At 40.5% G+C, this 13,728-nt stretch overlaps 1 protein-coding gene across 2 annotated transcripts; it reads right to left on the bottom strand.

Annotated features, from left to right (window-relative positions):
- Positions 1 to 410: 410 nt before the first annotated feature.
- commd3 (COMM domain containing 3) lies at positions 411 to 6,068 on the bottom strand. Of its 2 annotated transcripts, NM_001141012.1 has the most exon segments (8): positions 418 to 709; positions 2,501 to 2,563; positions 2,652 to 2,708; positions 2,810 to 2,870; positions 4,150 to 4,184; positions 4,302 to 4,365; positions 4,836 to 4,947; positions 5,640 to 6,068. In NM_001141012.1, coding segments are annotated over 8 exon segments (591 nt in total). In that variant the 5' UTR covers positions 5,779 to 6,068; the 3' UTR covers positions 418 to 649.
- Positions 6,069 to 13,728: the final 7,660 nt, after the last annotated feature.

The following is a 13,728-nucleotide window of genomic DNA, read 5'->3' as shown; positions in this document are numbered from 1 at the left end:
TGTAGGCTACAATAGCTCGGCTGTAGGACGAGGCTCTGAACCATAAACTGTAGACTGTGCAGGTCCCTTTAGCGAGCCATGATGACCGCCACAGTACACTGACACCAGTTTATTAACTAGATATGTAACGTCCTCACCTTTGTCACGAGGTTCTCTCCCATTTGGATTATTTGTTTGATACTAATACCTGTCCCCTTGAGCTTTCGTCGTCATGTGCCACAAATCCCCCTTTGGCAAAGTCTCTTTCCAAAATACCTACAAGCTCATATCAGGCAGAAAGTGTTCTCTACATAGACTACAGATCTAGAGATGATATGAAGTATGTGCCTTGGACTGTATAGCCTACTTTAATATAACTTGGCTCCTCGCCTCTTCAGCCTGCAAGTTCCCAGAAAGAAAAAAAACATGCATTTCTTTGAACGTATTTATTGATAACAATACATCTTTGCAGACCCCACCAACAGTATATATACTTACGAAAGAAATTAGTATAAAATACAATGCGGACACAAATAATAATCAACACCGTTTGAAATCGCTGAACTTCAGTGCTTTGAGAAGAGAGAAGAGTGGAGCAGATGAGAAGAGGGGGTCACGTGAGAAACCGGATTCCACAGTTCTTGCAGCGCGCTTCGAGCACAACGCAAGTTTACAACTGCGTAGCCTTCTCGAGACTCTTGGCAGCGTCTTTCATCTTTCCCACCAAATCCTGAAAACAAAGTCACAGTCAGTCCTCTACAAAACAGTGAATGGGGGAAAGTTTGAATCACAAACCATTTAATGGTTTCCCCTCACTGTCTGGATAAACTATGTTGAATATAAATTATAACCTTGCCTCGGTCACTCCATGCCAGTCAGATTACCAAGAAATGTTCTGCTAAAAGCTGGCAGGATGGGAGTCGATTCCTTTTAAATTCAGAACGGAATAGTCATCATAGTAGGCCTCTGTACATTTCGTTCATTAGTGAATATATTTTTTATTATTATTATAACAAAATGGAATGCAGCCGTTCAGGTTCACCTCACCCAAAGAGGGTTAAAACAGTGTTCCGAACAGACACGTTACCAAACTCCCTCTCTCTCTCTCGTTCAGGTTCACCTCACCCAAAAGAGGGTTAAAACAGTGTTCCGAACAGACACGTTACCAAACTCTCTCTCTCTCTCTCGTTCAGGTTCACCTCACCCAAAAGAGGGTTAAAACAGTGTTCCGAACAGACACGTTACCAAACTCCCCATCTCTCGTTCAGGTTCACCTCACCCAAAGAAGGTTAAAACAGTGTTCCGAACAGACACGTTACCAAACTCTCTCTCTCTCTCTCGTTCAGGTTCACCTCACCTAAAGAGGGTTAAAACAGTGTTCCGAACAGACACGTTACCAAACTCTCTCTCTCTCTCTCGTTCAGGTTCACCTCACCCAAAGAGGGTTAAAACAGTGTTCCGAACAGACACGTTACCAAACTCTCTCTCGTTCAGGTTCACCTGACCCAAAGAGGGTTAAAACAGTGTTCCGAACAGACACGTTACCAAACTCTCTCTCGTTCAGGTTCACCTGACCCAAAGAGGGTTAAAACAGTGTTCCGAACAGACAAGTTACCAAACTCCCCATCTCTTGGCACAAAGTAAACTCTTTTCAAAATACATTATGGGGCTGTTTCAATGCAATTAACTCTGGATAGAAGCTTTAGCTACATGGTTAAAATGTAGTGAAGAAGCCAAAGCACGAGATGACTTGTTGAAGCAGACAACCTCAGGTCGCAGTGAAGACATACAAAATATAAGGGATTTGGCTTACATCGAACTCAATTAAGCAAAAGTTTAAAGAACATGCCATAATTGAGACTTTTTTTAGGATAAGCATAGGTTTATAGGCTAAACGTTTAAATCCTGAGACCACTGCATGCCCTGTCAAAAAGGTGAACCGCTGAGTCTTTCCATCAATATCCACACAGAAAAAGGATGATTTGGCAACCGACAATTTGAGATATTACTGAAAAATGTGAATTGAAATCACCATTGTTTTTCTGTTAAATAGATGCATATTTAGAATAAGTTGAAGAAAAAAAGGTCAAACCCGATGGATCGAACCGTCTCCAGAACAATATTGAAATGATATTACTGCACATGGACTAAAATACAGATATTTTGTACGATAAAATTTACATCTCTGCTAAATCTTGTAGAAAGACACCCATCTAGATACACATTGTTGAAAGACATCTTATTCAAGATAAAGTTTAATAATAATTTGAATTGCAGGCTTCACCCGAAACGTTTTTTTTTCTCCGTGTGATTGTCTTTGTGCTCATTCACGTGGACCTAGACGCTAATGATCGGTAAAGTAGCCGAATGCTGAATTGGAAAATACAGTGTTGTCTAGTCAAATCAATAGCACCTTCAGAATTGTATGTCAAACATTATCACAGACTTTCTGTGAAATGACCTTAAACCAACTAATGGATAGACCCACATTCCATATAGGCTGCAAAAACACATTAGCTACCTGAAGTTGTTCCATCGAGCAGCTAAAATGTACATCTTCTGACGATCCTCCGTTGTTGGCATTCTGGAAAAGTATAGGCTCACATCGGTTATGATGACCCGTTTAATATAGCAAACTGTTTTAGATCATTGGCTTCTGGAAAGGGACATACCTCAACGTTTAATGAAATCAGATAGGACGGCTCGTTGACCTTATGCACATGCCCGTTCTGTCATGGAAACAAACAAAGTTAGAGATATATATAGAGTCACTATATGATTTATAAACCATAATTATCTGATCGTATTGCCGTTTATCACCAACCAATACCTTGATACAGTACTCCAGGCGCCAGGACACGTCATTGATATGAGGTGGGCATCTCCCTAAACTAAAATGACAAATACTGAATTAGGCTACCAGATACATACAATATTAAAATATTATATACATACAATATTACAATATTATATTCACAAGGAAAAGAGCACATTCATGATCCCATGATCCCCTTATTAAATGAAACAGATGTTTGGTTTATTTAAACCAGAGTCATTCCAAGTGTTAGTGATATTACGTGTAAAAATCAAAAACGTCTTATCACTTCTGGAGCCCTATGGGGAACAGGCCCAGGGCAACAGTTTTCAGATTTCTGAAGTTTGTTTGTCAGGATGAAGACAAAGGGGCCACTCGTTTTGATGAATTACAATGTAAAAGCAGCTTATATCAATGCGCTACAAACAAACGCTCCTCGTAAAATAACCGCACTTTCTCCAAGGAAAATAAACCGATTCAAAGTGTTTGTTTGAACCAAATTGTCATGTCACATTTGCAGGGCAATTCAATCATCTTAAACGATCAAGAGATCATGCGAAAATATAAGTCACAAATAAATGTGAACTGAGTTAGTTCCATAGGCTAGTTTGCTGCTCTCTAGGAAAGTGAAGCATAACAATATTGAAGCGATATGGTCAATGTGCTGACAGCTCAGTAGCTATAAACGTATTTTTTTTTTTTTTACAAAATGTAATTGAGCTAAAAACGGTGTAAAATAATCATATTAATTGCAACGATGCTAATGAAGTTTATTCATCTGGGTTTATGAAAATGTAGAATTTATATTTTCTGATGTCACAGTGTCTAAATAAACCCCAAAACTTCTATGACTCAAACATTAAACAAACACATTTTTATCCAATGAAATCCTCTATATAGTTTTAATGTCCACTCCTTGTTTTTTTAGGCTGTACATGATGTTTCAATGGGGATGGGAATGTGTACTGGGGAAAATATAATATTACTGGAAAATGTCAATGGAGGAGATCAATAGCATTTGTAGGACTACAGAGGTGTTAATGAAGTGTAAACTGCATCATCAATAAAGTGATGTTCCATGAACCATATTAAAAACAGAACACAAATCAAACTATGATAAAGTATTTTCTATACATCTGATGTGTTAGAATGTGGGCCCACAGTAAACAAACGTATCTGTACTGTGGTGACCCAGAAGTATTTTTGTACAAACAGACAATATAGTATTTTATTTTTAAATCTCGTTTTTTAAATCAAGTAGATTTGTCCACTCAAAGCTTCAGCAACAGTAACTCCAGTCATGAATTGTTATGGCATTTCAAATTGGCCTAGAGGAAATACAGACATAATCTCACCTTGACAATAGAGTTTCCAGATCACTTTTATATTTCTGGAGAACACATAAAAAAAAGACAGTTTGGGGTTGAGATCTGGAATGGATTTGAAATGAACTTCTTTGCAATAAGAAGTTATTAACATGCGATGAACATAATAAGGTAGTTATCACCAGGTATGTAGTGTAGAATACTTCTGTTCTCTCCGCATCAAAACTAACATCCTCCAGACACGCACTGTAATGAGAACATTAGTTCCACTTTTTATCAATACAGTAATCATAATGAATTCACACTTTTTATCAATACAGTAATCATAATGAATTCACACTTTTTATCAATACAGTAATCATAATGAATTCACACTTTTTATCAATACAGTAATCATAATGAATTCACACTTTTTATCAATACAGTAATCATAATGAATTCACACTGTCTTTTTCCTGATCAAGACCTACTGATTTGATTTGTAGGCGGTGAAGTGGAATAGTCTTCATGGCAGAGTGCTCCACATTTTGTCATGTGTCATTTTATCAGGCCAAAGGCAAACCCTCAACATTGTGTGGACAGTAAAATATGTTCTAGGTCTATTCTTCTCCAACATTGTCCCCAGGCTCTGGGGGACCATCAAGATTAATTATTCACTAACTTCCGAGAGGTCAACCTCCATTTGCAATAATATAACAGGACAGACCAAGCGTTACCTTATAGTGGATTTGTCAGCATTTTGTTTGACCCCCTCCAGTATGCAGGTCGTGGCAGCAGTGTGACAATGTTTCAGCAACTTCTGGTCAAGAGCTTTAAATTCAGGCTGATCTATGATCAGAGAAAATCAATTACCAGTTATACATCACATCTATAATAACTGTATGCTAATCTCTCTGTGGGCTGTTGTATCGTTTTATAGTGAGCCTAATCATCATTAGAGTGTATATTCTCCAGTTCCAGTAACCTAAACTTGATCATGCAAATTAACAACATGCAACATTCTGTAGCACACACACACACACACACACACACACACACACACACACACACACACACACACACACACGTCCGATAATTTCTATAGCCCAATTAATTAACTATTTTCGGCTACAACTAGAAACATACAACTTCATAAAAATATCAAATTTCGTAATTGGGAGCAATGCCATTTGCAAGTTTTTGGTTCCAGATTGCATCCTAATATCATAATTTTAGAACGGTAGCCAAGCCTGCACCTTCACTAGCCTTGTCAGTAGGCCTATTGTCACATTTCCTGGCCATAACTAGCTACAAAGTATCCGATTACGCTACCACTTAAAACATGGAGGACACAAACACTGATACGTTTCAGATCGATGGGTGTTACACTGTATCGTACATTCCAAGATTGACATTTTCCGATAAAGCTAGCTTTCAAGCCGATAACGCTAGCCTTCAAATCAAACTGGGAATAAACCGGAAGCTCTGGAAGCAGCAGATACAAAAGGCAACAGGAAAAAGGGAAAGCAGAGCGGTCTTACCGAGAACACTACGATCTGCATGGGCTGATAGCAAACTGCGAAAAGCCACTTCTATCAACACTGAGAAGGTTTTCATGTCGAAAAACGTCGCGTCTGCTAGAGACTGCAGCCCTTTCTGCACGGACTCAGACAACTCCATTTTGAGAGAGGAACGACACCGGATCACGTGACGCGATCAGCTGACACTGCATGCAGAGCGGATGAAATAAGACAGTCACGGCTTTCATTCACCGCTCAGAAGTGAAAACATTTATAGTTTCACAATGTGTCGCGTCTACCGTATTTACGTTTCCTTTAGGATACAGTCGTCCTATCTTTCATTGAGGAAAAATATATAGGCATAGTTTATTCTCAAGTAGGTCTAAATCATGATTGAGCATGTGAGGCTACAGGATAGAGCGCTACCTCTTTTATTGCTCCATTTCCAAAGGTCTTTTCGAGGTGGTGAACTGATAGACGTGACGTCATTGCACTCAGAAGAAGTTGGAGGGTAACCTAATGAAGTAATCCTATGTTTACTTTAGTCCCAGGCTTACTTTAGTCTTAGTTTTACTTTGGTCTGGACCTTATTGCCCATTTCTCAAGACAGGGCATATTATTTCCCCTCAATGAAAATCAGTTTTTCAACCCTGAGGAAGGCCCATCATGTTCAGACTAATTAGACCTACTATCTGAATAGATCATGAAAGAGACAGTTGCATTGAGGGCTAGTTTGGTAGTATAACAATATTCCAATCCTTGTCCCCAAGACAACATAACAATATTCAGAACCTTGTCCCAAACACAACATAACAATATTCAGAACCTTGTCCCAAAGACAACATAACAATATTTAGAACCTTGTCCCAAACACAACATAATAGATATCGTAGGGACCTTAACCCAACACCTAGCGACCTCATCAAGAGGTTCGCACCTCTTGGCGTAACTTTTAAGGTGTTGGCTTGACAGTCGCTGGACCCAGATTCGAGTCCCAGTCAGGACTACCGCCCGAATTCGCTACATTGGTGTCAGAAGTAGGATGGCAGCCATCAGAGAGTCTGAGAGATGTGGGGACATGCTCTCCAGAAGGAAGGGGGTGATGTAGCAACCTTAACCCAACATCTAGCGGCCTCATCAAGAGGTTCGGACCTCTTGACGTAACGGTTAAGGTGTTGACTTGACAGTCACTGGACCCGGGTTGGAGTCCCGGTCTCCTGTACGAAAAACCAAGTTAGTTTGCAATGTGTGCATCTATAGGAGAAAGACAACCTGGAGCTGGTAAAGGTCAAAGATCATGACCTCTCATCTGGCTGGCTCTCAGGGGTCATCCCAGACAGTGCAAGGGCCCCCAACTTTTTTCTTTATTATATTTGCCAATATCCAAATGTCAGCTAAACATTTGAATATTGCTATTGTTGTTCTTTAGGACAATATAACCGATTGCTATGAGAAATTGCTTTATTTTATTTTTTAACTCAGTAACAACCGGTTAACCCTTTTATTTTTTGTCTCTGGGGGCTAGGCACGCATCTCAGAAAAAACGTTTTTGACACTGGACATCTTTCGTTTCTTTTTTACTTTGTCATCTAGCTGGCTCCGTCCGGCGCCTTATGCTCTCTCTAACTAGCCCACTTTTGTCCGTGGGATTCCGCTGACCATTAATCATCCGCGAGTTCATAGATAAATCTAAATTTGGCCCGACGGTCAATAGCGGACGGTCAATAATAGAATCTGCATAAATCTGCATTATAACCACTGACTGTCGTTTGATGCCAAAACGATTTCCAATGATTAGAAACAGCCAGAATAACATAGCCTATAGCCCAAAAATGTTGTTGGGTGTAGACTATGCTGTCCACACCCAAACAGCGACGATGTCAAAACAATCCATTCATATCCTTTTACTTGATATATGACTTTCAGCTGTTAGCTGTTCGGTGACATCTTGCCTGATAGTTTCACAGATAATTCCCCAAACGAGAGAGGCCTTTATAGCCTATTCTAATAGTCCTATTTCTGGACAAACCAATATCGATTGGATTTATATATCAAGGTAAGCACGAAGTCTTAATATCAAACTCGAAAGCTTCTGTTTAGAAACTCTTGTTAAAAAGTTAATCAATTTCAAATGTTCCTTCAAATCATTGTAATTTAACGATGAAATGTGTTTGGTCTAAATCTGATTGTATCATAACCAGATGTTAGTCATCGGGTTTGCGCCCATGCGAGGATACAACAACACATGGATGCCAACTGCCAAACTCAGTCAGGTTAAAAATAACAGAGCTTTCCAAAACATGATGTTAGTATTTTTCTGTAATAATCGTGGATGTATAATGAAGCTGTTGAATACCTTTACTATAACCGTTTTACTCAGGAAACAAACATAAGGCTTTGGACAGGCCTACCTCACTCAACATGTCTGGAACAGAGAATGAGATCTTGATGTTTGGCCGTATTGCATTTATCAAGATATTTTACATTAGTTTATATAAAATGTTTTTTCTCACGTCAATGAGTAATACTCATCTCGTCGCCTCAATGGATTCAGTATTTGGATATGGTTTCTTACGCTTTAATTCTTCAACTAAAAAATAAGAAGCCTATGGGGGGGGGTCATCGAATATTTTAGTTGAATGACTCACATTATTCCGAATAAAAATAGCCTGTACACTGCGGGTCCACACATTATTAACTCAACAACATGTACAAAATAAAATAGATATAGTTGTACAAGCAGGCGTTAGAAAAATAAAAACCGGAAGTGTCAACTCGTGGAAACGTGCAAGGGGCCGGCCCTACGAGGTTAAATATTTTATTTCCTTAGCTCAATTTTAGTTTTCAAATATGTATTGTTTTATTTTTATTATGACGTATAGTAAATTGTAACTATAATACCGGAAGCAGTGAAGCTTAAAAGCCTTGTGAAGTAATATGAGACTGTGTCGGTTTTGTCAATAACTGCAGATTTAACACATACATCTGAGCCTGAAAGGGATCTAAGTAGGGCTAGTCTAAGCAGCCTAAGTAAATATGTGAATAAATTAAAATCAATTACATTTCAATTAGACTTCTAATCCAAAGACATGCCATGTGACTGAATCAACTCAAAACTTTTTCATTGCAGATTGGGCTAGATATGGTCTTGGAATACTTTAACCAAAGGATCCGTAGAGTTGATTAAAAGTATAGGCCTACATTTCAATCTTAGTCACCGATGTGACATTGACATGTGGCATTGGTGGATTGCTTTACAATAAATCAAATATTATTTATTTATATTCATATAAATTGCCTTTAATTACGACCTACACATAAGGATTTGTCACTGAACTGTTAATGATCAAATTGATTAATTATGACTTTATGTGAATATCTTATAATTGTTCATTGAGTTTTTGATTAAAGTGAAAAGTTTTGAGGGGAGAATTCCTCTTGTTATTTTCTGTTTAAAATGTGTTATTGAAGGACCACAGAGGCCCTTATCATTCAAAGGGAACTGTACAGTATATGCTCACGTCGAAGAATTGGTGGCAGTGAGCCTTTGTATTTTATTTTTGTAAATGTCTTCTGGAAAGTGAAAACGCCGTCCAACGACATACTATTATGAGGATGCAGGACAGGCCAATTAAACAGCAAGTAGGCCTATTAATGCCACGTGATTGTTAGAAAGAACAGAGATTTGTAACAAACGTGATTTTTGTTGAGAAAACACTATTAATAAGATATACTTGTTCAACAATGAGATACAGATTCAAAGCTCTAATTTATGAGTGCACTGCGCATTCTGTGAGGCGCGAGGGAGGAAACAGACAGAGAGAGGGGGCGTGTCGTGCCCCCGGGTTGGCGACCTGCCCTAATCATATTCTCATGGCATTGAAGCTATAATGTGACCAACCTAAATAACGCATCCATAACACCACCGGGTAGTTATGACCAAAGAAAGTCAGGTCATCCTCCACTATTTAGTAGACACAAATAAGGCATGCATTATTAGAATCAGCACAGAAATACATCTATAGCTGATGCTTTCAAGGAGCAGGATTCTAACCAAGAAATCCCGCAATGCCCTCTAAGATTGAATCCTGCTACACCGGCTCCGATGCTTGTTGGATTTGGCAGGGGTTGCAAACTATTACAGACTACAAAGGGAAGCACAGCCATGAGCTGCCCAGTGACATGGTCATACAAGATGGGCTAAATGACTTCTATGCGCTCTTCGAGGCAAGAAACACTGAAGCATGCATGAGAGCACCAGCTGTTCCGGACGACTGTGTGATCACGCTCTCCGTAGCCGATGTGAGTAAGAGCTTTAAACAGGTCAACATTCACCAGGCCATAGGGCCAGACGGATTACCAGGACGTGTACCCAGAGCATGCGCTGACCAACTGGCAAGTGTCTTCACTGACATTTTCAACCTCTCCCTGACTGAGTCTGTAATACCAAAATGTTTCAAGCAGATCACCCTGTCCCCAAGAACACCAAGGTAACCTGCCTAAATGACTACGGACCTGTAGCACTCACGTCTGTAGCCATGAAGTGCTTTGAAAGGCTGTTAATGGCTCACATCAACACCATCATCCCAGAAACCCTAGACCCACTCCAATTTGCATATCGCCCCAACAGATCCACAGATGACAAAATCTCTATTGTGCTCCACACTGCCCTTTCCCACCTGGACAAAAGGAACACCTACATGATAATGCTATTCATTGACTACAGCTCAGCGTTCAACAACGTAGTGCCCTCAAAGCTCATCACTAAGCTAAGGACCCTGGGACTAAACACCTTCCTCTGCAATTGGATCCTATACTTCCTGATGGGCCACCCCCAGGTGGTAAGGGTAGGTAACAACACATCTGCCACGCTGATCCTCAACACGGGGGCCCCTCAAGGTGCGTGCTCAGTCCCCTACTGTACTCTCTGTGCACCCATGACTACGTGACCGAGCATGACTCCAACATCATCATTAAGTTTGCCGACGACACAACAGTGGTAGGCCTGATCACCGACAACGATGAGACAGCCTATAGGGAGGAGGTCAGAGACCTGGCAGTGTGGTGCCAGGACAACAAACTCTCGCTCAACGTGATCAAGACAAAGGAGATGATTGTGGACTACAGGAAAAGGAGGGCTGAGCACGCAGCCATTCTCATCAATGGGGCTGTAGTGGAGTAGGTTGAGAGCTTCAAGTTCCTTGGTGTCCACATCACCAACGAACTATCATGGTCCAAACACACCAAGACAGTCGTGAAGAGGGCACGACAAAGCCTATTCCCCCCTCAGGAGACTGAAAAGATTTGGCATGGGTCCTCAGATTCTCAAAAGGTTCTACAGCTGCACCATCGAGAGCATCCTGACTGGTTGCATCACTGCCTGGTATGGCAACTGCTCGGCCTCAGACCGCAAGGCACTACAGAGGGTAATGCATACGGCCCAGTACATCACTGGGGCCAAGCTTCCTACCATCCAGGACCTCTATACCAGGCGGTGTCAGAGGAAGGACCTAAAACTTGCCAAAGACTCCAGCCACCCTAGTCATAGACTGTTCTCTCTGATACCGCATGGCAAGCGGTACCGGAGCGCCAAGTCTATGTCCAAAAGGCTTTTTAACGGCTTCTACCGCCAAGCCATCAGACTGAACATCTAATCAAATGGCTACCCAGACTATTTGCATTGACCCCCCCCCTCCACATTTTTACTCTGCTGTTACTCTCTGTTATCTAGGCATAGCCACTTTAATAACTCTACCTACATGGACATACTACCTCAACTAACCTGTGCCCTCGCACATTGACTCTGTACCGGTACCCCCTGTATATAGCCTCGCTATTGTTATTTACTGCTGCTCTTTAATTATTTGTTATTTTACTATTTTCTTATTTTTTATGTATTTATTTTCTACTTCAGTTTATCTTAGTAAATACTTTCTTAATACTTACTTTTCTTAAAACTGCATTGTTGGTTAAGGGTTTGTAAGGAAGCATTTCACTCTAATGTCTACACTTGTTGTATTCAGCATATGTGACAAATAACATTTGATTTGATTTGAAGATTGTAAAAAGTGCTGGTAAGATTTAGAATAAGCATTGGGTTGGAAATGTTTTATAGGCCTAAAGGTCAGCAGTTTAGGTGTGATGTCATAATTCTCCTATTAGTTGTCTTTTTAAGACCTATACCTCCAATGACTTTATGTTCTTCATTTCTTATCCCCCCACCCCTCCTCTCCCTTCTTCAGAGGGCGCGAGGTTGCAGGGCCCCTTTCACGCCCCAGGATCGCGGCCAAGCTGTTTGTTTCTAAACGAGCAAACAACCCGTTATGCAGGATAACATAAACAACACACAAACACGCGGACACACACGCACGCACGCACGCACACACACACACACACTCACACACTCTACTGCAGTGGGAAGCCACTGATTAATCTCCCAAATCGCAAGAGAGAGAAGAAAAAGTTAGCAAGCATGCATTATCTGTGACAGGTAATTGTTGCTGTGTGTGTGTGTGTGTGTGTGTGTGTGCGCGTGTGTGTGTGTGAGAGAGAGAGAGAGAGAGAGAGAGAGAGAGGCCAAAATTGAAAGAGAGCGAGGGAGAGGTTTTGTGCAGAGAGATTCTGCCCTCTATGGGCTCTGAGCATCTCTTTCTCTCTCTCTCTCTCTCTCTTTCTCTCCCTTTCTTTCTCTCTCTCTGTCTCTCTCTTCCTCTCTCAATTCAATTTCAATTTAATTTAAGGGGCTTTATTGGCAATGGAAACAAAAGTTATACTAACAAAAGTTCCATAAGAATAAAGACATTTCAAATGTCATATTATGTCTATATACCGTGTTGTAATGATGTGCAAATAGTTGAAGTACAAAAGGGAAAATAAATAAACATAAATATAGGTTGTATTTACAATGGTGTTTGTTCTTCACTGGTTGCCCTTTCCTGGTGACAACAGGTCACACATCTTTCTGCTGTGATGTCACACTGTGGTATTTCACCCAGTAGATATGGGAGTTTATCAAAATCGGGTTTGTTTTCAAATTCTTTGTGGGTCTGTGTAATCTGAGGGAAATATGTGTCTCTGATATGGTCATACATTTGGCAGGAGGTTAGGAAGTGCATCTCAGTTTCCACCTCATTTTGTGGGCAGTGCGCACATAGCCTGTCTTCTCTTGAGAGCCAGGTCTGCCTACGGCGGCCTTTCTCAATAGCAAGGCTATGCTCACTGAGTCTGTACTGAGTCTGTACATAGTCAAAGCTTTCCTTAATTTTGGGTCAGTCACATTGGTCAGGTATTCTGCTACTTTGTACTCTCTGTTTAGGGCCAAATGGCATTGTAGTTTGCTCTGTTTTTCTGAATGTCAAAGTAATTCTCTTTTGTTTTCTCATGATTTGGTTGGGTCTAATTGTATTGCTGTCCTGGGGCTCTGTGTGGTCTGTTTGTATTTGTGAACAGAGCCCCAGGACCAGCTCCTCTCTCTCTCTCTCTCTCTCCGCCTCTGAGAAACAAAATCCTTTTCTTGTTTAAAATATTGTCATATTGTCCTTTATATTGTTCCTTGTGGATTAAACGTCAAGTCAAACGACACAAATATCGTTGTCATCTGATCATCCATCAGATATCTGGTGACAGACTGGCAGAGAGGAATGGATGGGCATTTCATTTAGTGGGACATTTAGATGGATGGTTAATCCTGTTAAATGACGAACTCATCTTATCGTATCTGATGAAAAAATGCCCTGAGAGAGAGAGGGTGAGAGAGAGAAACATGTAGGCCTTAACATATGCTTCCCGGAGCCAATAAAGCCCTTTGAATTGAGAGAGAGAGAGAGAGAGAGAGAGAGAGAGAGAGAGAGAGAGAATTGAATTGAATTGAATTGAGCCAGAGAGAGAGAGAGATCTATAACGGTAATTACTGTTTCCTCGTTAAGTATCTCATTAACATATCTAGGCAGTAGGCCTAATTAAATTATGTGCATTACATCAGAAGCCTAATAAGAAAAGGTGCTTCCGGTTCCATTGTGCTAGTGAAAAGCACGAAGAGACGCATGTCTGGTGGGAACAAGGGATGTGCACGGCTGAATCCTACATTCTTTCAAATATGCCTAGTCGATTT

This window comes from Salmo salar, chromosome ssa29, assembly GCF_905237065.1.
Source record: "Salmo salar chromosome ssa29, Ssal_v3.1, whole genome shotgun sequence".
Taxonomy (NCBI): domain Eukaryota; kingdom Metazoa; phylum Chordata; class Actinopteri; order Salmoniformes; family Salmonidae; genus Salmo; species Salmo salar.
This window is presented reverse-complemented; position numbering and strand designations above follow the sequence as displayed.

Coding starts and splice junctions, on each gene's coding strand:
- commd3 (XM_045710498.1), bottom strand. CDS start 5,778: ATGGAGTTGTCTGAGTCCGTGCAGAAAGGGCTGCAGTCTCTAGCAGAC. Junction 4,366..4,835: donor GCTGACAAATCCACTATAAG/GTAACGCTTGGT, acceptor TTCTCATTACAG/TGCGTGTCTGGAGGATGTTA. Junction 2,871..4,149: donor CTGGAAACTCTATTGTCAAG/GTGAGATTATGT, acceptor TTGTCATTTTAG/TTTAGGGAGATGCCCACCTC.